General features: G+C 55.9%; 4 protein-coding genes across 4 annotated transcripts; 3 read left to right on the top strand and 1 right to left on the bottom strand.

Moving 5' to 3' along the window:
• Positions 1-15: 15 nt before the first annotated feature.
• Positions 16-1,045, top strand: CSUI_004182 (uncharacterized protein; the record flags this gene model as incomplete). Its single annotated transcript, XM_068064375.1, has 5 exons — positions 16-54; positions 196-240; positions 397-441; positions 593-824; positions 936-1,045. Coding segments are annotated over 5 exons (378 nt in total), but the record flags the coding sequence as incomplete, so codon positions are not given.
• On the bottom strand, positions 530-11,798 carry CSUI_004181 (conserved possible mus81 related). The gene is made up of 8 exons (XM_068064374.1): positions 10,426-11,798; positions 9,237-9,337; positions 8,079-8,829; positions 6,870-7,026; positions 6,397-6,684; positions 3,308-5,898; positions 2,107-2,640; positions 530-1,942 (listed from the first exon to the last, which is right to left on the bottom strand). The coding sequence occupies exons 1-7, from the start codon at positions 10,870-10,872 to the stop codon at positions 2,506-2,508; spliced, it is 4,470 nt and encodes a 1,489-aa protein (XP_067923651.1). The 5' UTR covers positions 10,873-11,798; the 3' UTR covers positions 530-1,942; positions 2,107-2,505.
• A 43-nt stretch (positions 11,799-11,841) lies between these two features.
• Positions 11,842-16,024, top strand: CSUI_004180 (uncharacterized protein). Its single transcript, XM_068064373.1, has 6 exons — positions 11,842-13,131; positions 13,945-14,015; positions 14,376-14,546; positions 14,887-14,957; positions 15,313-15,464; positions 15,558-16,024. The coding sequence occupies exons 1-6, from the start codon at positions 12,858-12,860 to the stop codon at positions 15,581-15,583; spliced, it is 765 nt and encodes a 254-aa protein (XP_067923650.1). The 5' UTR covers positions 11,842-12,857; the 3' UTR covers positions 15,584-16,024.
• A 1,901-nt stretch (positions 16,025-17,925) lies between these two features.
• CSUI_004179 (uncharacterized protein) lies at positions 17,926-20,876 on the top strand (the record flags this gene model as incomplete). The annotated part of the gene is made up of 6 exons (XM_068064372.1): positions 17,926-18,090; positions 18,380-18,517; positions 18,685-18,818; positions 18,968-19,028; positions 19,298-19,363; positions 19,489-20,876. The coding sequence occupies exons 1-6, from the start codon at positions 17,949-17,951 to the stop codon at positions 20,874-20,876; spliced, it is 1,929 nt and encodes a 642-aa protein (XP_067923649.1). The 5' UTR covers positions 17,926-17,948.
• Positions 20,877-22,040: the final 1,164 nt, after the last annotated feature.

Raw genomic sequence — 22,040 nt, 5'->3', positions numbered from 1 at the left:
CTGCCGGCTGAAGGCGAGGAGGGATTCGACGAGGTTAATGCAGAGGAAGGCCCGGTGAGTCTACAATTGTTTTCAGTCCGTCAACATGTTTCTTTGATCCGCATTGTTCTGCCGAACACGGCCCACCATCCCTGAAGCGTCGACAGCTGAGAGAGTACATGTGACACTTGGCTGTTTTATTGAACATATTTATAGGGCAGCCAGCAAAAAGAGGTGCGATTTGGTGGAATAAAAGGCCAGGTGAGGGACGTCCTGGAAGGTGCTGGCATCCTGTTTTGTTGGCGGCAGCTTCGCCATAGACCGCGTTCCGTTTGCCGTTGACAAAATGCCGAACATCCAGGGAGTTGGATAGGTATCCTAACTAAGCCGCCTACTCCCCCAAATGTGTGCCTACAGGGGGTCAAGGGGCGACCCAAGCGGAAGGCTGCAGCGAGAGCCGAGGTAAGAGAAGGGAACCTTGTTTATCTAGCACGCTGTCACCAGTAGGTATTGTCAAAGACAGACATGTGTCGCTAACGTAGACTCTTGGTGACGCCTCGTCGCTTAGCAGTCAACGTTGCAGCTAGTTTTGCTGAGTCACTGTCCTATGTAGGATGCGATAAAGGAAGAACTCCAGTATGAGCAGCAAGTTGAGAAAGAAGGCGACGAACCCGCCTTTGCCAAGAAACCGAGACGCGGTGACGCCGAAGGTGACGATGACGACCGCGAGTACGTGGATGAGGGTGCCGAAGAGGACGACGACATGGAAGAGGAGGAGGAAATGGAGAATCCGGAGGACGAAGACGGCTATGTTCTCGAGAAGGTAGTTCCCCAGGAAGGCGGCGGTAAGCTGCGTACTATCGTTTTCTCTAGACCAAACATGCGGCCCAGTGGGTCGGCGCCAGCCTGCTGGCGTAGCCGTTGATGGCTGGCGCTTGAGATTCTCCTGTTTTCAGGCGTTGAGTTAGCTTAGATACAGCAAGGGAATCCGGAAGGCGTATTTGTCGCAAAGACCATAGACACGCGTCCTTCAACTAGCTTCGGGTACGCGAGGAGTCTGCCTGAAGACGGGCACGAGGGGAGGCTCCCGGACCGGGGGATGAGACACTCTGTACTTGCTCATATGGTTCCGCGTCCCCATGGGTCGCGCGTGAGGGGAACTCCAGTCTGCTTATGTCTGAGCGACTAAGAACGCGAGCGCGAGCACACGGTTGGCGCATGCTGCAGCAGGCCATGTTCCGACAGGCGAGCCTCAAGCACGCGACGAAACTCCCGTGGACGACCGCGGAGTCGGAGCACCGGCGACAGGGGGGCGCTCGCGCTCCGAGACAACAAAGCAAGTGACGACTTGACGCCGCTGTAACCATAGTGCGATCTCGTTGGAAACTCAGTGTATTGAGCAGCTGTTGACAAGTATACTCGGACCTGTCGCGTGTGCATTCTGTGAAAAGTTGTGTCTGGAAACGAGAAGTCATAATCAACTGAAGTGCCTCCTGTCTCTGACTTGCCTCCGACTCGGCGACGAGACAACTCCCTACTGGGCCGTTGATCTCGCAGATGTGCCGGAGATCACCTTGAATTCTTCACTCAACCGTAGCTTTGGCTCGAGATAGGCATACTGCAAGCTGTTTCAGCCTGGTTCAGTTCGTCACAAGTAGGGCAGTGTGCTGGACTTCTGGTAACCACAGTTGCGGTGCGTCGGAGAATAATTTCAGTTCTCCCACACGACTTGCACGATGGTCAACCCGACTCTTACTCCCACAACCTGGAGTGCAGGCTCCAAACGGATGCGACGCTTGGGCGTTTGTCAGCCACCGCGACCAATGAAACAGCAGTTTTTCTTCGTATTTTTACCTTCCGCAAGAGGACGACTTCCGTGCAGAAAAGCAGACGTTTCCGATTCATTCTTCGAAAAAATCCTCCGAGAGCTGAGAGTCATAGAGTTGTTGTGACCGGCCTAGTCCTAGCAACAGCGGGACACAGGAGCACCGCACCGGCTAAGCCGAAGTTACAGGAGCTTGGGAACGATCATCACTCCTATGAGCCTGGCGTATAAGTGAGTAACTGGCGCGAATCTGGCGGCAGACTACCGGCACCGAAACAGCTCAAGGGGAGACACTTTCTTACCACAGTGCCAGACTGAGTGGCGTTCAGGGAATTTCTTTTCACTGCTGGGCCTCCCTTTAGATGGGGGGTCAACAATCCTCTCTCGGCCCAGAAGTGAGCACGCCATCCCCAGTACTTTTCACCAGTCCTACCACGAGCAAAAAAGAAAGTACAGTCGCGAGTCTAGCTGCAATCGACGCCAGTCAGACACCATTCACACCATCAGGTCGGCACAAACAACCATGGCAACAATCGTGGCCGCTGATGCTGCCTGAGTGACAGAACTCGATCACGGCGTGGTACTTGAATGCGTGTGCTCGTCGCCCGCAGCGTTCGTTTCTTTTGTCCCGGTCGCTTATTGTGAAGTCCAGCACGGGATCCTCACTTGGTGGGCCTCTGGCCCAACAGAGGACCCTGGCCCTATGTCCGCGGTACGCTGCCCTCGAAGCCCAGCGCAGCCAGTCGTCTCTGGGCAGAGAGTGCAAGCGGCTCAACAGCCTTTATGGCTGACTCCGGGACCTCTGTTTGGTACAGAAGCCTGAACAGTGCAAGAGCCTACCTCACGCACACACCCAAGAAAGAAACGTTTGAAAAGTGTTGAAATTCAGCTACCAGTGAGCACGGCTGTCGCAGGAAACACTGCAGACCATAAATAAGTGATGTTCCCCGCCTGCTGGTGTTTGCCGCAGGAAGGAGCAGTCGCTCTCTGCTCGACCGAGCGGCCCGCCCGCCCGAAGTCTGCTAAAAACCCATTTTCGATACTTTGCGGCAAAGATGCATGGGTACGACGAGCCCCGAGAAACCTGTTTACTGTCACCAAAGCACTGCTCGTGATCGTAGCTCTAGTCCTTTTCGCCGTAGTGTTCGCCGGACGAACTGAACGGCACACTCGTACGGATAACCTTCTAGGGATGATGATTGGAAGACTGCGCTTTGTGCCACAAACTGGTTCGTGTTGGCTGCTGACTTCTGGAAGAGTCGCCTACAAGGGCAGCGTCCACCCACCATCACACGAACAAAGGAGAGAGGGTGTCTAGCGGTCCGCTGGATGATAGGCACTGAGACTCCAAGCCTAGGTATACTCTCCGCCCCGTTGTCAACTTTTTCTCAGGCACCAGGAGACTACTGATAGGACCCTACAATGCGACCTGCTGTCGTACGTCTCAAGGAGCACGACCATTAACTGTGGCTGTCCCTGTGTCGGTCTCTGTAGATCGCTTACCTTAGTGCTGACGGAGCGGGAGGCAAGAATCGCTTGCCGTGTCGCGCGGTCTGGAAAACAGGTGGCTTCACCCGGCGTTGACCTCCCTCTAGCCGGGCTTCTTGCGTGCACTCCAGCGTCGGCTCTGCAACTGTGTACGGCCTCCCCAGACCCCTGGAAATCTCCCACCTCCGCCATCGACCGTCCACCGCTGTCTCCTGACACATCTACTTCCTCGTTCTCCCTCTCGTTCGCGTAGCGGCTTACCGTTCGCGTACTTCTTCGCGGGTGATTCTCGTGACCACGCTCGCTCACCAAAGCTCCAAGGACAGCGCGGAATTCCCTGTCTGAGGGGTTCTCGTGCAGAAGGCGTGCAAGGGCGGCCGGGTAGCCGCACGCTTTCGCAATCTGGGCAGCTCCTCGCTTGCCCACTGTCGGCAAAACGCAAAGTTGTCTGCAAAATATGTCTTTCACGGTGCACTTCGCCGCCTGACGACTGAACGCCAGCCACTCTGACCACTTTAGCAATTCTACGGCACGTTCTCCATCTCCCCAAAGCGTCCGGTTAGGCAGGAAGCTTGCTTGACTGTTTAGTCTGCCGCCTTTCTCGGAAGGGAGAAGAAACAGGCGGCTTCTCATAGCAGCCGGCCGATCTGGCGGTCCTTGACACCAACAAACCCCCCAATCCAAGGGGTGCACGGTGTGTCGCCTGTCGCAAATGACTTCACACCGGGCTGGGCTGTGCTCGACGAAGCAGGGAGATTGCAGAGGGACGGCAGCGCTTACGCTGAACTGCTGCGTGAGTCTCCGGTGGATTCTCGTGAGCATAGCGACTGTATGCGCAGGGCACGTAGTGCTCATGACGGAAAAACCGCTGACCAACTGAGTCTTTAGCTGAGCTGTCCGAATTCCAGCGATCTCCGCTGATGTAATTCCCGCCCAGGTCCCCACAGGACCTGCGAAACAGCCTCCGCCGCTTCTGCATGCTCCTGCTGCAACCCCACGACGGCCTGTTGTATTGAATGGTTGCGTGCAGCTGGGCACCAAGGGAGTCGAAGGGCACTGCGAAGCCTGCAAGACACCTTCGACTAGATATAAGACTCTGGACACCCCCCGACACCGCATCAACCGGAACTTCTGGTCTTCATACCTGCCGTCTCTCAGGGAGCAGCTCAAGTCGCGTAGCGTCTTCCTCTCTACGATCCACGGTAACACAAACTCCGCATCCTCTCTCATAAGGGCCGCAACTTCCCCGTTTGTAGACTGGGAGAAACCTGGTCCCCAAAGAGAGGGCTGTTCTGTCGGGCGCGGGGGCTCGCTTCCTTCTGTGTTGCGAGAGCCGCCAGTCTGTAATCTGCCATCACGTACCAGCTGGTCGGCACTGCGTGACTGATCAGTAGGGACGTCGCCACCTGCTATGCCTGGAGCACTCCTTGCAATTCCCCCAGTCAGTTCTCCTTGTTGCTCATCTCGCGGCACAGCCACCCACAGTGCGTCGCCTACAGGGAGAGGCCTGAGTTCGACACTAACGCCGTTCTGGCGAAGCTGTTTGCAAAGGAACTCAGCCCTGCTGCGCGAGCTCCAGTTCCCCGTGTCCTGCCCGACTCGCTCGCGGTTATCAAGAATTAGACGTAGTCTGTAAGCATGTCCCACGAATTTCCAAGTGGCTGAAACGGTGGGGGAAGCAGTCGGTTGGACCCGTGCACCTCCACTCGAAGCCGCAATTTGGTCAGGTGGCTTCCCTTCAGATACAGCGTACGCCAGCGATGCCGCGGGATCACAGCGGCCCAAACTGAAAGTGGGGACCCCTAATCTCTGAATGGGCAGGCCCTGCTCCTCACCTGCTGCCGGAGATACTACGTTACCTGCCGAAGGTGCAGGCTTTGGAGAAGGCGTTCCCCCGTCGAGTGTGTCATCGGACAAACCAGCCAACTCTGGCTTTCCTTGGCGCCGTTGCCCCGTATTTGGGCACCGAAGCTGAGAACTGCGAAGCACTGAGACCCTTTTTTCCTTGCTCCAGGCTGTTTTGGAGGGGGCGCCTTGGGGACGGCTTGCTTCTGTCTCCCGCCGGAAGCGAGCTCCCGGAGCTGGCGCAGCCACTTTGCTATCGCCGCTCCTCTGTTCGTCCACGTCGTCCGTCGAGCAAGGGCCTTCTGGATCATCTCGTCTGCAGAAGCGTTCAGGGAGAGTGTTGGATTTCGCGCGCGCTTCTGAGCCTTCCGCTTCGCTCTCGGGGAGCCTGTGTGCATGGCTCCGCTTCAGAGGGTTCTGCTGTGTTTCGTGTTCATGCAGTTCCTGTCCTCCGAGCTGAAAGGAGAACACGCGGCCTACCGTCTCCTTAGGGTCCGTGCTCTCTCCCTGATCTACGTGTTCCGGAACAGTCGCGTCTGCCCGAAAGCTCTCCTCGTTCCATTCCGATGTAGCCCGGCTCTCGATCTCGGAGGCCGCAGTCCACTGGCAAACCTCAGATCTTGCAGAACTGACAGGTGAAGAGCCGCCAGCCACGGCCGATTTCTCCAGAATTTCGAGGCAGCGCAACCGCCTCCGCCTTTTCCTAGTGGGGCCAACGGAGGAAACGAACGGAGCTCGACACTGAGCTGTTGGTGATGAGTCTGCAGAAAGGGAAAGCATCGCACAAACACCGTCGTAGCCGCCACGCTCTCTAATGATGCTACCTTCTGCTTGGCCCCCTTCTGCCTGCTCACAGTCCTTCCCGCTCTCTCGCCACGCAGCAGTCCAGGGAGGTGTAGGGGCCGGCTGCGAGTCGGAACAGGAAAGCATCGTGAGTGTTGTAAGCGGCCACGAGCCATCCACGTCCTGCCCTTTCTGGAAGGACGGAACTGATTCGAGCTGGAAGCCCGCACTGGCCCTTATTGAACGGTTTTTTTCCTTCGCACAACCGGAGGCGGCTCCTTCTCTTCTGTTGTGAATATTTGCAGTGCTTCCAAGAATGGATGCAAGAGAGCTACCCCCGACTGGTGAATGGTTTCTGAAAGAGAAGCGTCCTGAGGCACTGGCCGTTGAAGGAGTCAAGCCTGTGGCCTCCGGCTACGCCGAGATTACGGACACTCGAGGATTCTTCTCCATGCACTCTCTCGTTCTTCTCTTACCGTCTGCAGATATGTGAGTCCCGTCTGTTGACTGCTTTGTCCTAGAGTGCAGTCGTGCTTGTTGTTCATCAGGGTATGACAGCGCGTGTCCAGCCGTTAGCACTGGGAACATGAAAAAACCACTGTCTTTTCTGGAGCCTTTTTCACCTGCGAGCCCTCTCGCATCAGACTTCCCCTTAACTGTAAGGGCAAAAGCTTCCAGATCTCCGGGCCGCTGTTCCTGCGTTGTCCGTGAAGCCTGTCTCCCATCATTCTCTCTCATCCGCAGATCCTCCTTCCACGTGGCCTCTGAAACAAAACGAGGAAAACCGAGGAACAACCCAGATAGGCAGTTGCCCTTGCTCTGGGCTGCCACACCACTGCCTCTTCTCCTGTTGCACTTTGACAAGACCGGGGTCCCCTCCACGGAAGTGGCCTCATCGCAACCAGGCTGAGGCTGTTGTCTATCCAGCGGCGGTATGAGAACAACGTACCTGCCGCTTGAACGTCAGTACCCCCTTCACCCGCAGTCGGGCAGACGCGAAGAGCTCCGTGGATGTCTGCACATTCTGGTGGGGATACCGTGATGAGCCCTCCACGGGTGAGCACCTGGAAAACCTCCCGGGAGACTGGAATTCCACCAGGGCTAGTCTGTGCACAAACAGGGGGTGTAAGCCCAACCCGGTTAGACGCGACAGCTTTCAGAATCGCACAGGAGTCCGGCGGGCGTCACCTGTAAGACGCGGCCTACGGCTGCATCGCCCTGGGTTAGGCGTGAAATCCAGATCGAGGCTCCCGCCAGTGTTCTTAAAAGCTGAGTATGGTTGCAGCGACTTGGAAAAGAGCTTCTGAGGTGAATTACTCCAGTCCTGACAACGAGTCAGGCCCCAGGTGCCAATGCTGCCACAAACGGTTCTATGTTTAATAGCGACAAAACATCTCAAAAAAGGAGGGGAGTAACACATCAGTAGGGATACTCCAGCCCTGAAACGGTGGCTAACTATAGACGCGGAGAAGCCCGCTGGAGAACAAGCACCACAAAACCTTGCCCGATGTTACCTGTCAACCGGAAGAAACGAAAAAGACCTGCTAAAAGCACGAAACCTAAACACGACCTACGTGAGTTGTGGCTGACATACTGTGGAGGGTAGAGGAGTCCAGGGGTGGGCTTGGGGCGCGAGGAACTCTGCAACTGCTCCCACAAACGACATGCGACCGGAAAACATCCACTGGCTTGGTATTTGGCAAATAACTATGCTACTAACGATGTGGACTGTCAGCAGCTCTCACCATGCAAAGCCTTGCTCGGAGGATCTCCCTCTTCGGCTAGCAGAAAATTTAGTGTGTCTTCCGAATATTATATCTCTATGTCTGGCGATCCACGTTGTAGACTGCACCGGAGAACCCTGAAACTGGATTAGCTACCTCTCGCGTTTCAGCCCCCAGAGGAGGCGTGTCAAGGCCGCCTTATCAGTTTCCTTTGCCTGGTACCGTGGCCTACTTCGGTCCCACCGGCCTACTCGTCATTCAGGTACAAAAGCGAAGAAGAACGTACACTGCTGAAACTGCAGTGCCCCGGGAAAACACAGAGAACTGCAGACAATCTCGGCAGGCTGGCTCGTCACCCGGCAGACAAACAGGACAGACTCGCATGCCTACCAAGTTACTCCTCGTGGCCGGTCAAGCTTCCGAGTACTTCCTACCTCGGCGGTCTCCTGGAACGCTTCGCGATTGAGCTGCATCCGATTGACCCTATAGTCGCCGCCACGCCAAACGCCTGCTTCGTAGGGAGAACTTAGTACGACCGCTGCAGTCGAGCTTTCCACGCAGCTGCTTGGGTCCTGTTCCGCGCTGTCCAAGACTCCTCGGGTGTCGTCCCTCTTTCTTTCCTTGCCCTCCGACACGGCCTTGTTCTGATTTTCTCCAGCTTGACGTCTACTGCTGCCAGAACCCCCGTTGTCTACTTCACCTATGCAGCGGAAGTCAGAATCCCGCGGTGTACTAATGCTTTCCTGGGCCAGTCGCTTTCGGCGAACACTTCTCCGACCATCGTGCTGTCCCCCGTGATTTCCTTCCTCTTTCTCGGTGCGGTGCGGGCGCTCGTGTCTACTCCTGTCCGTGCCAGTTATTCTTGGCTGTCGCTTTGCTCGCCGAAGAAGATGGCGTGCAAGCCGTTCGGCCAACAGTCGGTGTCCAGACAGATATGCCTCCACTCTTTCTTTCTGCGACGATGCAGCGCCTGGGTCAGGGATACTACAGCGGAGAAAAGAGGCCGGCGACCTCCCGAGCGCGGCGACTTGTGAGGCAGGCAACGCCAACTCCCCTTTTCTTGAGTCGACGTTGTTACTGACTGCCGTGTTCCTTGAGAGTAGCGGCTCACAGGATTCAGTCGTGCGCACCGTTACGGAAGATGGGTCGCATGCCTGCGGTTGCGCAGCAGCTCCAAGCGCTGACCTGCAAGCAGCGGGGCAACCTTCATCAGTGTGCCGATGCCTACTGCTCCCCTGGTACCATATAAGTGAAATGCATGCATGGGGTAGTACGAAAAAGCAGGTTGGCCCCATGTCCGGATGGTGTACGAGCATCGCATGCAACAGCGCAGTGTATGGTATACCAGCGAATGATCTCAGTGTAATTGGAGACACTACGGGCCACGTGCACCTGCGAAGTGCCATGCCGCATCACTCTGCATCTGCTCTGGTACCTTTAAGCTACAGCCGCTCCTGAGTGAACAGCGATTCTGTAATCCAATGAGAGTCCTCAGGCCGGAAGCAGCGACGAGCCAGCGGGAATCTGGACATCAGGCCTCGGTGCAGAGAGCGCCTCCTGCAGGATGGCCCCAGAACGGAATTTTGCTTTACCTCAGGAATACGGCAGATAAGACAGTTCCCACGCCGTCGATTTGCTCCGCCTCGTGGCGCGCTGTTAGAGGAAGCGGATACCGTTGTAGATTGTGGAGGACCTGGGCTCCACGACACACAGAGGAAGAGACAAGGAAGAAAAGACGCGACTGACGTGGTGTCACCACGAAGGCAGTAGTTTCCCCCATACATACTGCGGCCGAGACTTGTCGCAAAGTACTCTGGTTGGTCCCTTTGTGGGATCGTTCCGAGAGCACGCATGGGCCACATAGGCAAGCTCGACATCTGGGTAAATAGTCCACATAGTCCCCACACTCGGCACAGAACCAGGCTGTCGCAGTGGTTTGTGCCGTCCGTTTTCTCCATGAATACAAAACATCTAGGAAGTGCTTAACGTCAGCGGGCAATGAAGTGTACGCTGTGCAGACATAACAGGAGTAAACTCGAAGCACCACCATAAGCTCGCCGTCAACACCCGAAGCCTATCCTCTCCTAGTGGCATCAGAAGCCGACAGCTCTCAGCAAGTCGATGACCGGGGGGCAATCGTACACGGTATGCCTTCATTGGAGTGCCCCACTGATGAAGTCTTCCCGGGATACAGTTTGTATGGATCACCCGGGCATCAGCACAAACCGAACGGCCCAGACAGGTCTATGAGTGAACCGATGAAACCACCTCTAGCCCAAAGCTTCAAGGAAAGGAGAAGCGCACAGATTACTCGGCTCTGCAGAACCTAGACTGGGTAGAGCACCCCGCGAACGGTGGTCCAGCCTGTGAACGGAAGCTGCCCTGCTTCCATTTCGTTGCAGGAAACGTTTCGGCACGACCAACGCAACGCACGCCGTCTCTTCCTGATGTGTGCAGCCAAAGGAGCCCAGACACGGACACGAAAAGCGTCCTAAATTCACTTCGTCACGTCAGGTTATGCTCCAGCGCAGACGTTCGCGTCACAATGCTCACGGGGCAAGGGACGCGAGTCAGTAGTTGAGGCGAAGTTCTATTGACTGTCAGGTACACCAGTCTGCTAGGTCTGGCTCAAAACGGCATGCCATGGCGTTTGTTTTCACGACAGAAAGGAATTCTGTGGTAAGTCGGCCATCACGATCACCAGGACCAGACGCATTTAGGAGTGAGCCCTGTGCTGATTACACGAACTGGTGGCTATCCATGAGATCCACGAAGCCTCACCTGTGTGTATCTGTCGTATTGTCCCGCTCCCTTAGCCCGCTTTCTTGCGTCGAGCAGTAAGTCGAAAAACCTCCTGTTACAAGGATGCACGCGAGCGCGTATGCGAAGCAACTTCTTTGACGTTTCCCCACCCCCGCCGCGCTGGTCGAGTGAAAGATGTAAATCTTCCAGCTGTTGTAACTGGGCAGGCTTCTGCTCGCTTCGCTCCCGATGGCCGTGATCGTCCGCTTTGGACCCACCGAGACTTTTGTTCGTGTCGAGTGCTCCCTCTGGACTGCATCTGTTTTCCTCGTCTTCCTCCCCATTTTCCCCCTTCTTTTCCCCATGAGAACAACTTGTAACTACTGACTCTTGGCGTTCTAGCAGAGAGGTGCGCCTGCACTTGGCAGCGGTTGAAACATCAGAGGGCACAACCGTCCGACCTGCCGGGGGGAGGACGTCTGACATGGTCGCAGAATGCGACCCTTTTCCCGGTGGAGACACTGTTGAACCGGCCTATTTCGCCTTGGACTGACGATGGACTGACAAGCCTTGAACAAACCAGCTGCACGCGACGTGACTGTCATCGTACCTTGCCGGCGGGAAGACAGCCGAAGGGCACACCAGTGCCGGCTGGGCACCGAAGCAGAATGCAGCCTAGACCCTACGAGAGTTTTCTCCATATGGCGTGACGGCTGCACCTTCATTCAAGCGAACACACCGCGGGTGCCTCTGCTGTCCGCTTGCGCCGCGGCTAGAAGTAAGAAGCAAGAGGAAGCGATATGCTGGACTAGATGTTGTCACTCAAGACCGAGAAAAGCTTCGCGAGCCCGTCCAGCAGAGTAACGGAGATAAATCTACCGAGGCAACAGGAGAACGAGCACCCCTGCGGAGTAGGAACAAATTCATCTTGCAGAGGCTTACTTCGTTGGTAGTGTTGTTGGGAAAGCGCACGCCAGGGGCTGTAGATACCCGTTGGCTGCTTCAAGACAGGGTGCGATTTGCACTCCACAGAAAGGGAATCCCACCGGATAAAACCGTCAATTCCAAGCGCAGAACGCTAACGAGTGCCGGAACGAACAAAACGTGGAGAGGCGCATACACATGACGAGGAACAGGTTCATCTCGCTCTCCTGGCTGGAGCGAGCGCCCCCCTGGCACCCATACGTTGTGCCAGACTCAAGCGGCAGCGTTACGACCAGTGTAGAAAGAAGCTGATTCCCCAGGTACTCCATATGTAAGGTAGTTATGATTCTGATCGCCGCCAGGCGTGCGGCGGCCCTGAACGAAGAAGCTTCTCACATCGTTTGCTGTACGGTCTGTGTCGCGTAAGCCGGGTATTTCAAGCTCGTTGATTGCATGTGCATGCCCGGAGACGAGAGCGGTCTTCGAACACCTTAAGAAGCAGCAGCTGTCAGCCAGATTTAACTCAAAAGTACGGGTTTTCCGCTTGCTGTCCGACGGTGTTATGGCAGGGAGTTCACCTTCCAGGAACTGTGGGCGGCCTTCGAGCGGAAAGCAGGGTCGGACATTACTGCACGTCCCCCCTGACTGAATTCCATCTCGAGTACGTCGCTCTACAGTCACCAGCGAGCCACTCACCCGCAGTTGGTTTTTCATCCTTTTGGGACGACGTTCATATCAGGTTGTCTGTAAGCTTCTTGGAAGTGGTATCCGACTGCGTCCGCATTGTTTTCATTCTCTGACCGTGTTTTTATAGTCCCTGCTGCCAGTTTCGAGAACAGTCAGACCAGGGATTCAGGTCAGAACTGGTTTTTATCGAAGAAACGGTCCGTCTCGGTTCTGCTCTGACTGCGTATGTTGATCCGCGACTGCTCGCTCGCCCCAAGGAAAACTGCGGTGGATGCAGCACCGCATAACGCTTTCAACGGGAGACGTGAAAATCAAGATGTAGTACACAAGCCGTGATTTGCCTGTCTCCCCTCCCCCGTCCTTTTCGCGTTTTTGCCTGTCTCCCCTCTCCGCTCTCTTCCGTATCTCCGTCTGTCTCCCCTCTCCGGACTCCTCAGCAAATTTCTCAGCCCTCTGCTTCGCCGCTTCCTTTGGCCTGCCGTGGGAGGGGTGGGGCGGCAGGAGCTTCCAACTTTTCGGAGTACACGGTTGCTATGCAGGAGAGCTCGCCGGCGTGCGGTGCACTCGGCCAAGCTGCTGGTAAAGTCTAGTGCGTCATCCGTATGAAGCCTTCTCCATTTTGTCCAGCAGCTCCGTGAATTAAGACAGGAGTGCTAGTACTACACTGGCGGGCCAAGGACAGCTTGCATCTAAAGGTTTCTTCTGCATCATTCGGGGTGTGCTACGCGCGTTTATTCTTTTCCGGTGTGCGGGGCTCTGGGACAATGTTGCACGGGTGTGCCTCTGCGTTTGAGACGTAAGTTTCAGGATGCTCAGGCCAGTCACTATCTTGCGGCTCCTCTCCCCCCCTTCTTGACGAAATGGTCGCTCATAGTGACGATGAGAGCGGGAGCAGGCGTGCTTCACGCGCGCACCGGAAAGATGAGACCTGGAGGCGACAGAGCGCAGAAGGAGCGGACGCTGACCGGCCGGAAGTAGTGGTAGCGGGCAGACTGGAGCCCGAGCTGCGGGCCGTCATCAAGAGACACGTGGTGCACGTGGACGCTCACAATCGATATCTGGAGAAAAGGCAGATGTGGAGACAGCATGAGAAGGAGGAGAAGGAGAAACTCGAAAAGCGACGCTTGGGAACTCGTCAGTCAGCTTCCAGCACTTACTGTTTTGCGCATGTCAACCGGAGCGAGCAGCCTGGCCCAGCTGCTTCCTTGAAAATGGAAAGCAAAAATAGGTCTGCAGTGCGCAAAAATACCACCCCCCACAGTGCTCGTTTACATAGTGTATTGAACACTGTCGACGGAGTTAACCACGTGTTTTCGCACCTAGTAAGGGCCCCACCCCCGACGCCTGGACGCCTGTATATGTTATGCCGGAACCAGGCAAGAGATATCCGGGAAGATTAACGCTTCTGCTGCCGGTTCAGATTCGATCGGAGAATGATTACTGCACACCATCCCCCTTTTTCGGGGACGATGGTCGAACTCATCTGATAACGATAAGTCGCATTGTAGCAAGGACACACTCACGAAGAAGCGAGACTACTATGCAGCCGGCGTCGCAGCATGCCGTGACCGAAGGGAGTTCCGTTTTACGCGACTGAAGAAGGGGCTCCTCGTGGTAACAGCAGCATAGGCGTACACCTTCCGACGTCTTCCTCGGCTTCTCTCGTTGCCGTGACTGTTGAGTGCCCCATCCCGAGAGAGCGGTCTAGTCTGGCTATGGGGAAGACGCCCACGCAAAGGAAGAGGGAGTGTTTGCATCGTCTTGGTTGTTTTTCCAGTGCTCAGTGCAGTTTTCCGCCTGGTTTGGCGTCCTTCTCCGTCGACCAGGTGTGTTGAAGCGATGTGTTTTTTTTTTCTTTGGTTTTTTTCATACCGTGTTAAGGAACCTGAGCGGTCATGAACAGTCAGGCGTCTTTTCTGAGATGTGTCTGTGTGTTTGTGTGAGCAGACGGTCTCTTCGCTCACGAAGACAGTCATCGCTTGGGAGAAGGACAAGCATGCGGTGGCTCAGGCGAGGAGGTACGTGTGCCGCCGCGGCTACGCAGAGAAGGAAGTCCGTTTTTGGCTGTCTTCCCTTTTGTTTAATCAATACACTGGAGAGAGCGTGTTGTCGACCGGCGGGCAAACCAACTCTCTGCTCCGGCAATCGAAGAGGGCAACTGTTCAAACTCTACAGTCAGAGAAAGGCCTGCTAGGAGATACAGCCGTCCCAAGTTCAGCTGGTGTCTGTTCGGCGCTAGATAGAGAAGGAGTGCGCTGTGAGCAGAAGTGCCTGTGTGAGGCCCCGGACAGCTGGTCGCGTCGCCACATCGACAGCATATCCCGTGGCGGAGTTGCGTGCTGTCCTGTGTCTGCCGTCTCTGTCCGCGCGTTGTACAGGACAAGAGCAGTTCTCGAAGAGACAGGGTTGGCCTGAGGACATTCGACGTTCATGCGGCGGATCGAATACTGACCGCCCGGGAGAAGGAGCGAAAGCGGATGAAACAGATACTTAGTGGGGGAGGAGACCCATGGCGTCCCGACAAATTCTACGAAGACGAGCTGAAAACAGTAAGGACGCTGTCAAATCTAGATACCGCACTTTCTGCCCTGCATAGAACCTGGTTGCGGGCGTCACGAAAAGTCTCACGACAGCCCGCCCCCTGCGCGTTTTTCTAAAAGAATGCAAGACGGCATTCTGTGGGAAAGTAGGTCCGTCTTGCACAGCGGAGGTTGAGGTCTGTATGGGGTATTGACGTCTGGCAGCGGTGACCGTGCAGTATGCCACGCGGTATGATAGAAAGAACCGCAGTGTCGCGCTCGTCCGTCTGCGTCGTGGAGGTGGACGGAGTCATTGTCGGCGCGAGGCTGCTAGTAACTTGTTAGAGCGCTCTCGGTGGTGTGGTCGCAGGAGCAACCCTGGGTAAATCCGCATGACGTCCTGGCTCGGAGTTCGTTGGTGATGCCACCCAGTGAAGGCGAGTACGTCTGCAGAGAGGTTCGACTCGTGCCGGTTTCACGTACTTTCTCTGGTTGATGGCAGGCTGATTGGACGACTCCTCTATATTGATGGTTCTTGACCCTGCGGAGTAAAGGTAACGATAGTCGGCAAGACCCGACCTAGATAAGTTTCCCGCGTATTGGCTCCGTGGCCTAACTCTGCGAGCTAGCGGTCGGACTCTTCAGGACTCCACCGATCTCGCAGTGGCTTTACGTTCTTGGGGTGCGGGGCCTGTAGCCAAAGGTATGCGCAGCTGTTTCGTCGCGCTCTTCTTCGCACTCGTGTACATGTCGTAACTCTGTTCGGTTTCACCTGCTGTACTTTGCGCTGATCCAGGCTGACGCCTAAAGCAGACTCGACCTCGCGGAGCGCCTCGCCAGCCAGCAGCAGCGATGCAGGCCGGTCGAAGGACGCAAGAAAGGACAGAAAACGTAAAAAGAAGTCGAAGAAGCAGCGGAAAAAGCTCAAGAAAAAGTTGAAAAAACTGAGTAGGTGACTCTCCACGGCGTTTTGTCCGTTTTCCTCTCGCAAGTAACTGTGTTCACCTGAAGGGTTGTTCGAGTTTGTGTGCTTCTCTGCAGAATCGAAAAAGGGGGTTGTCTGTTAGTTGCGATTTGCCGGCCGTCCTGCTTGTGGCGCACTACTTCATTTCAGAAATGAGCGAACTAGAGTGCGAGCCGATGTGTCGCCGTGAGGGCTGACAGCTTCTTGGCACTGTCGAGAGGCGACACGACGGCTAAGATTGTTGTGTCCGAACGCAGCACTGCGACTATACGGTACTAGCCCATGTGGTAATCCGAGCAAGGTGTAGAAGCGTCGTGTACCCGCGTCACCGGGGAGTTTCTAAACACGGTGTTGCGCTCGCACTCACTCAGTGGATTGCTCACGACCGGCCGTTATCAAGTCTTGCAAGATTACCCAGAATGCCGAGAAGAAGGTTCCTCATGCTTGAAGCACCTCTGGTGGGGAGCAAGTTCGGTTGTGACGTCTAGGAGAGACAACATGGCGCAGAAGTGTGGTCCCTTGCTTCCCATCCTGAGGTGAGAGACAGTGTTTGTAGTCTACAGACAGACATACAGACTCAGCCCTACTTGCGGCAGAGAAACTCAGTTAAGTTCTCTTCGGCTTGCTTCGAATGATGCCCATCTACCTCGATCCAGGGCACGTACTCGTAGCCCACGGTCTTGGAGTACGCTCCCACAGCCTTCCTGAAGTTAGTCAGGGAGCAGTGTATACGACTGTGCTGTCGCTGTCGCGTATGTCATACATCAGCTGGGCGCCCTTAGGAGAGGTCGCGCAGTCTGTAAGAAAAGCTCCGAACTCTACCGCGTGTTAGGTGAGCCTGTCCCTCACGCACCTTGGATGGCCGCCTTGCTATTCCCGGCCCTTGCCACGCACGTGCGCCACTCCGAATCAGGAGATGATTTGATGCTCTCAATGCTGAGGAAACGGATTTCGAACAGTGCACCTCGTAGTACCTCCGACGACCGTACCAAGTGAGAACATCCATTGTTTTTGCAGGGTCATTGTGTAGTTCTCGAATGGCGCATGCCGACACTTTATTCCTATTAACCAGGCGTTCCCAAGCCGCCCTCTTGCAGGCAGGATGATATAAACTCACAAGTGGCACTCCTGGGGGCCGTGCTGGCACACGATCTCTCCGCCCCGGTCTACAGCGTTGCCTGGAGGAACGAGCGCAGCCGAGTGATACTCGGTGCCCAGGGCAAACGAGCTCTTTTCGTACCGAACGGATACAGACGCATGTCGATATAGGCCGCCAGGTCGCTCTTCATGATGTGCGACAACTGCTCCGTCACGAGCTACAAGAGCGCGGATGTGCCGTGAATGCACTTTCGACGTGGTCCCCCCCCCTTACCCGTTGGCAGAAGGGACACATCGACTCGTACCTGTACCAGGCCACCTTCACTCAGCCATCCAGGACTTTAGTTCAGAATACTCTTACATGACATCAATTCTGATTTTGCCAGTATGCACCTGGACAAAATCGGTATTGGAGCGCCTCTGTGCAGGGAGACCTAGCACCCCCACAAAGGAGCCGTACAGGATGGCGCCGAAGAATAGAGAGGCGACTTTCATTGTGAAGACTCGGACGACTAAGAGCGGAAGTTGTTGCCAGTCACTGATGCGAGCGCGTTGGCAGATGCAGAGTGCTCCGGCTCACTGTCAGTACACCCGCAACTGATGCAAAGATCACCCTCCCGGGGAGCGGGAGAGATCGCACTAGCTGCCGGAGGAAGCTAACTAAACCCGGCACCTGCCGCTGTGGGAATCCGGCGACAGCCACATAGAGTGGGATTTGCCTGCGTCCAGGTACATGTATTACAGCATATATGCGCGGCTGGATCGTGATAGAGAGACAGTCGCCGGGGGCCGGAGGTCTTCGAACAGCTCACGTCGTGAAGGACGCCTACGGAACGCTGGCGCTTCTTGCAGGGGCGAAGTTTTTCAACTCTTTGTCCACCAGAAATCGAACGATATTTTTCCTAATGGCAACTAGCGTGTGCGAGAGACTGCATCCCTTTATCTTGGTATACTCCCCTTCGGCTAAGTGACTCCGCACTTAACCCCACCATAGCGGCAGCGAACTTCGGTACTCGCGCATTCACTTGGCAGTTTCAGACTCAGCCCCTCTACGCTGACCCTGCTTCAACGTGATACTCCGCAGTTAGTACCCGCGCCTTCTGCCACATCGGGTAGTCACCGCCGCGCAGCTTAAAGAGGCCCGCCCCAAAATGAGGGTCCCCACCTCGCATGCGCCCGAAGGCCTGCAGACTACAGCAGGTGAAGTTGGATTCCGAAAGCTAGGAGACACAGGTGCTCTCCTGTTCGGACCCATTGGGACCACGTCCGTGCAGAAGCGTGCAGTTCGGTGGTATGACGAGATCGAATGCGACATTGTCGCCCACCCTCGAATTCTCTAAACCTCAGTCGAGAGTCGCAGTCGCGGTCAAATGGGGAAGAAACCAGCGCGGTCCGAGAAAACGTCATCTCAAGCCGGGGTACCCCGTAGCGCGCCCAAGGAAGAGCCACCTGGAGACATGGATCTCTTTGAAACTGGGATCAGTTACCGGGCGAACCGTTATGACACGTTCGGTAAGTAGCTCGAACCTGCAGCCTAACGAGCCCTGCGGGTCACCCACCGGTTGTACAGCTGCGATACAGTGGATGGCACTCGGCCTGCGACCTCTGTGGCCCCCTGTCCCGCCATAGCATTACCAGACTTCAATCTCCTCCGTCACGAGGGAAATACCTCAAGCAATGTGAGCTCTGGACCGTCTTCAACGAGAGAGTCTGGCGACTTCTTTGGAAGCGTACTCGTTGTGCTCCGCACTTGTACACGACGAACTCGCCACCTGTTGTGTTGCGCGTGTCCTGTCTGCAGAGTTCTCCTCAAAGGTCACCTGCTTCGCATTCTCTAGCGATGCCCCTCTGCTCGCGGTGGGGGTGGAACTGGGTGGCGTTTACCTGTTCGACTTGACGCAGCCGGAAGCCTCAGTAGCCGCTCCGTCAGAACTCATCGGTAACACACACCATCAATCTGGTGCTGTTAACTCCCAGCAGTTGGCCTCTGCAGTTCCGTAGCACCTGGACGCCAGCCTGATGGCAACCCTGCTACTACGTCCTGAACTGCGAGGGACGCGGGGGGGTGAGACTGTCGCGTCGGGATGCTCGGTTGACGTTCATCAGCAATTGCCTGGGAGAAGCACGATGATTCGGGGAGTCACGTTCCAGCCTTATGCTTGTTGACAGGTGTAGTCAAGTCAATGTCTTTCGGACCCCAGAATGGCTTCGGAGAGCAAATTCTCTATGGAGCATTCGATGTAGGTATGCTCAAGGAAAACGCAGCAGTCAGAACGGGCCCCCCGCAGTGTATAGTGAAAGGCTGCTGCGTCCAACACTTGGCCTTCCATCTATCTCCTTCTGGAATTCAGAGGAGCACCGTGCCCGCCTTTGCTGATTTTGACGCCAGGACGGTTACGTTCGGAGGTGGCTCATAAGGAACATGTCGGAGATGATTCAGATTGACTGTCGTAAGTGGACCCCGCGACCTACAGCAAACCGAAACGGTCCGGTCCTGGACTGCAGCTGCGTCGCAGCTGGACAAGAAGAAGCTACCCTAGATCACTGATGCCCAGCCTGCGCGTATGCTTGGCGTACGGGCAGTTTAGGCGGGCCCTTTGACTTGTTCGGGCAGACGTGGAGTCCTTCCGTGAAGCTTGCTGGCCCGACTAAGAGTATTGTTTCCCGAGCTGCTCGCCCTCCACCGGAACGTCACTTCGCCTCTCCGTCTGCTCTTCAGTTTATTTTGGGCAAGAGATCCAACGTCTCCTTGTCAGCAGTGCTGGGAGATCCGTGATAGTTGCCGGTAAGCCGAACCCGACTGCCTGCCTCTTGCGCTCGGAGTCACCACATCCTCTGTCTGGAGCTGTGACATTGGAAAAACATCAAGGCAAAAACGGGTGAACTCCAGCCGACTACCTTTTCCATCAGGTAGACAGAGCCGCCTGGCTGTCTGGAGCGCTCTATATGACAACTGCTTCTCCTACCTGAGTGTTCCTTGGCTATGGGAGCAAGATCCGGTCCTCCACGACGCCATTCTCCTTCCCGATGTTCTTCTACATCCGAAAGCACCACCCAACGCAGACGTCTGCTACGTCGCCGCGGCTTCTCCGACGGAGGGGATCCTGATATTCAACGTGGTTGTCGTGGAGCCCCAGTACACTCATCACTTTGACGTGTCCGTACTCCCAGTCCGAGCGTTACCTGGCGCTTTCAGCAAGATGACCGCCATCCCACTTCACATCAATGAACAGCACGTTGTCGTTCTCGCCGTGACTGCCGCTGACGCCACCAACCAAGTGGCGGTCATCAATCTTCAACCGGATGCAGAGAATTACCCCGGGTGCCGCATACACGCAACACTCATGGAGATCGACGCAAAGCCAGGACACGCCATCACAGCAGTCCACTGGGTCACTTCACCGGAGGAAGTTCGGTCCCTACTGCAAGGGGAACCTTCTCCCGGTCCTCACATCCCGCCCCCTCGGTTGCCACCGTATCTTGATAGTGTTACCCAACAGGCGCCGAACCCCTACACGAGAGCTATGCTGTGTGTCGGGACCGATAAAGGCAGCATTTTCTTCCTCGAATGCACACACGTCCCTGACAAGTCCGCGGCACACCAGAGGCTTCGCGTGCGACTTGTTTTCGACCTCGACGGCAACAGGGGAGCCGTATGGCTTCAGGATGTCCCACCCGAAATCGTTATGGGCAGGCGGGTCTTTGCCAGTTGCTGCAATGACACAATGTGCCACCTATGGGAGCTACAGGAGGTACAGCCAGCGTCCTCTGTGGATGCGGCGAACGCGCATGCCGCACAGCGGTGTGCGTATTTAGAGATGCTTCGACACCGCTGTATGCCTGACAATGCCCTCGGCAGCCTGGATAGCCCTTTCCCGTACTTCGTTGAGCCTTCTTGGCCGGTTGAACCGCGCGCAACAACCGGCATCGAATGCTTTCCTCATCAGGGGGCTCGATTTCCCTATGGCTTCCCAGGTCCATTTCGTCACAACAGACACGAGGGCAAAACGACGTGCATGCACCGCAGTCTCAAACAAACAGCTGCTGACCGGCAACGTCTACAGATAGCGTCCGGGGTTGATCCGGTGGTGGACGACGTCCTCAACCGTGTGTGCAAAGATATATCCTTGTGGGAGCAGCAGCAGAGGGACGGCAGATTGGGAACTGGGTTTCAGAGACAGCTGAGCAAGAGCAGTTCTCGGCAACGTGACAGGCTCGTCAGAACATCCAGTGACCGTCGGGAAAGCAGCATCGCAAACGATAGGCCTCCGTGGAATGACCGTTTCCATGTAAAGTGAACTGTAAGCTGGATTCTGTGAAAGTGCAGATACCCAACCATGGCGGGGGGCGGCTAGCAGGCGTTCACAGCAATCGTTTTTGTTGGAGTGTGTCTCTCGTCCCCCGCGGCCGCCGAACCCCTCTGCCGGGTACAAGAATTGTGGAGAAACTTCCTCCACAGATATGTAAGCTGTTTGAAGTTACTCCAACAATGCATGGGTGGCTCCCACCTCTCAAGACGGAGCTCACCCGACTCCAGCGACCCACTTTTTCCGTGCCAGGGTAGGAGCCACGTGGCTCCATGAGCATCTCAGAAAACATTCTCCCAGTCGCGTGCTCCCACTGCCCAAGACCTGTGGCAACTCAGGAGTTGTCACCTCGACCGACGAAAATTTAGGAAGCCTGTGTACGATGGAGCAGTCCAAGCAGTCTCACCTGCGGGGTGCTTCGCTTCGGAAGACACCAATCACGGTGCCCCTAGCCTCATGTTTACACCCGTTGTTTTGCTCCCATCGTCCCGACTCCGTACCGCGCTAGAGTTGCTGACGTTCTGCCCACCTGAGATTGTCCGGCGCGCAAAGAAACTATCTGGGCACACTTCCGCACGCTCGGGGAACCTGCCAGTCACGGCCAGACATCACTGGCTCCTGAGTTCGAAAGCCAAACACCTCTGCCAGCTCGCGCTGGTCCCCTTGTAGCTTCGCTGCCGTACAGCAGACCTGCTTGGCCAGTCGGGGTGCACGGACAGCAGCTTCGTCTTTGGGTGGGCCCACGAAATGCCCTGAGACGAAGACCTCGGCACAGTCAATTGCGCGTCTTCCGGTCCCAACAGCGAAAAAAAGGGAAAGTCGGAGCAATTCCATTAAGGGAGCTGCCCAGTGTCTGCCAGCAATAGAGCAGATGCTTGTGAAACAATCAAGCGCTCGGTTTGCCAGGCTCGCCTCTCCCGCCGTCGGTTGTAGCTGCTGAATAACCTCTGTTTTACTCTCAGCGAAGTCATCTAAAAAAGAACGCGGAGTCCGCCTCCGTTTATGGGTCCTGTCCCACCTGTGCCGGAAGACACGAGCTAGCAAATATTTTCGATCTCTCGTCACCAGCGGGAACCAGAACAGACGTGCAAGAAGGGGGGGGGGGGCAACCGCCAGTCTTGACCGGCTTGCACTATGGCCGACGGGCAAGCACGA

Source organism: Cystoisospora suis (assembly GCF_002600585.1).
Source record: "Cystoisospora suis strain Wien I chromosome Unknown contig_1927, whole genome shotgun sequence".
In the NCBI taxonomy this organism is placed as follows: Eukaryota; Apicomplexa; class Conoidasida; order Eucoccidiorida; family Sarcocystidae; genus Cystoisospora; species Cystoisospora suis.
The sequence above is the reverse complement of the archived record's forward strand: the minus strand, read 5'-3'. Positions and strand labels throughout refer to the sequence as shown.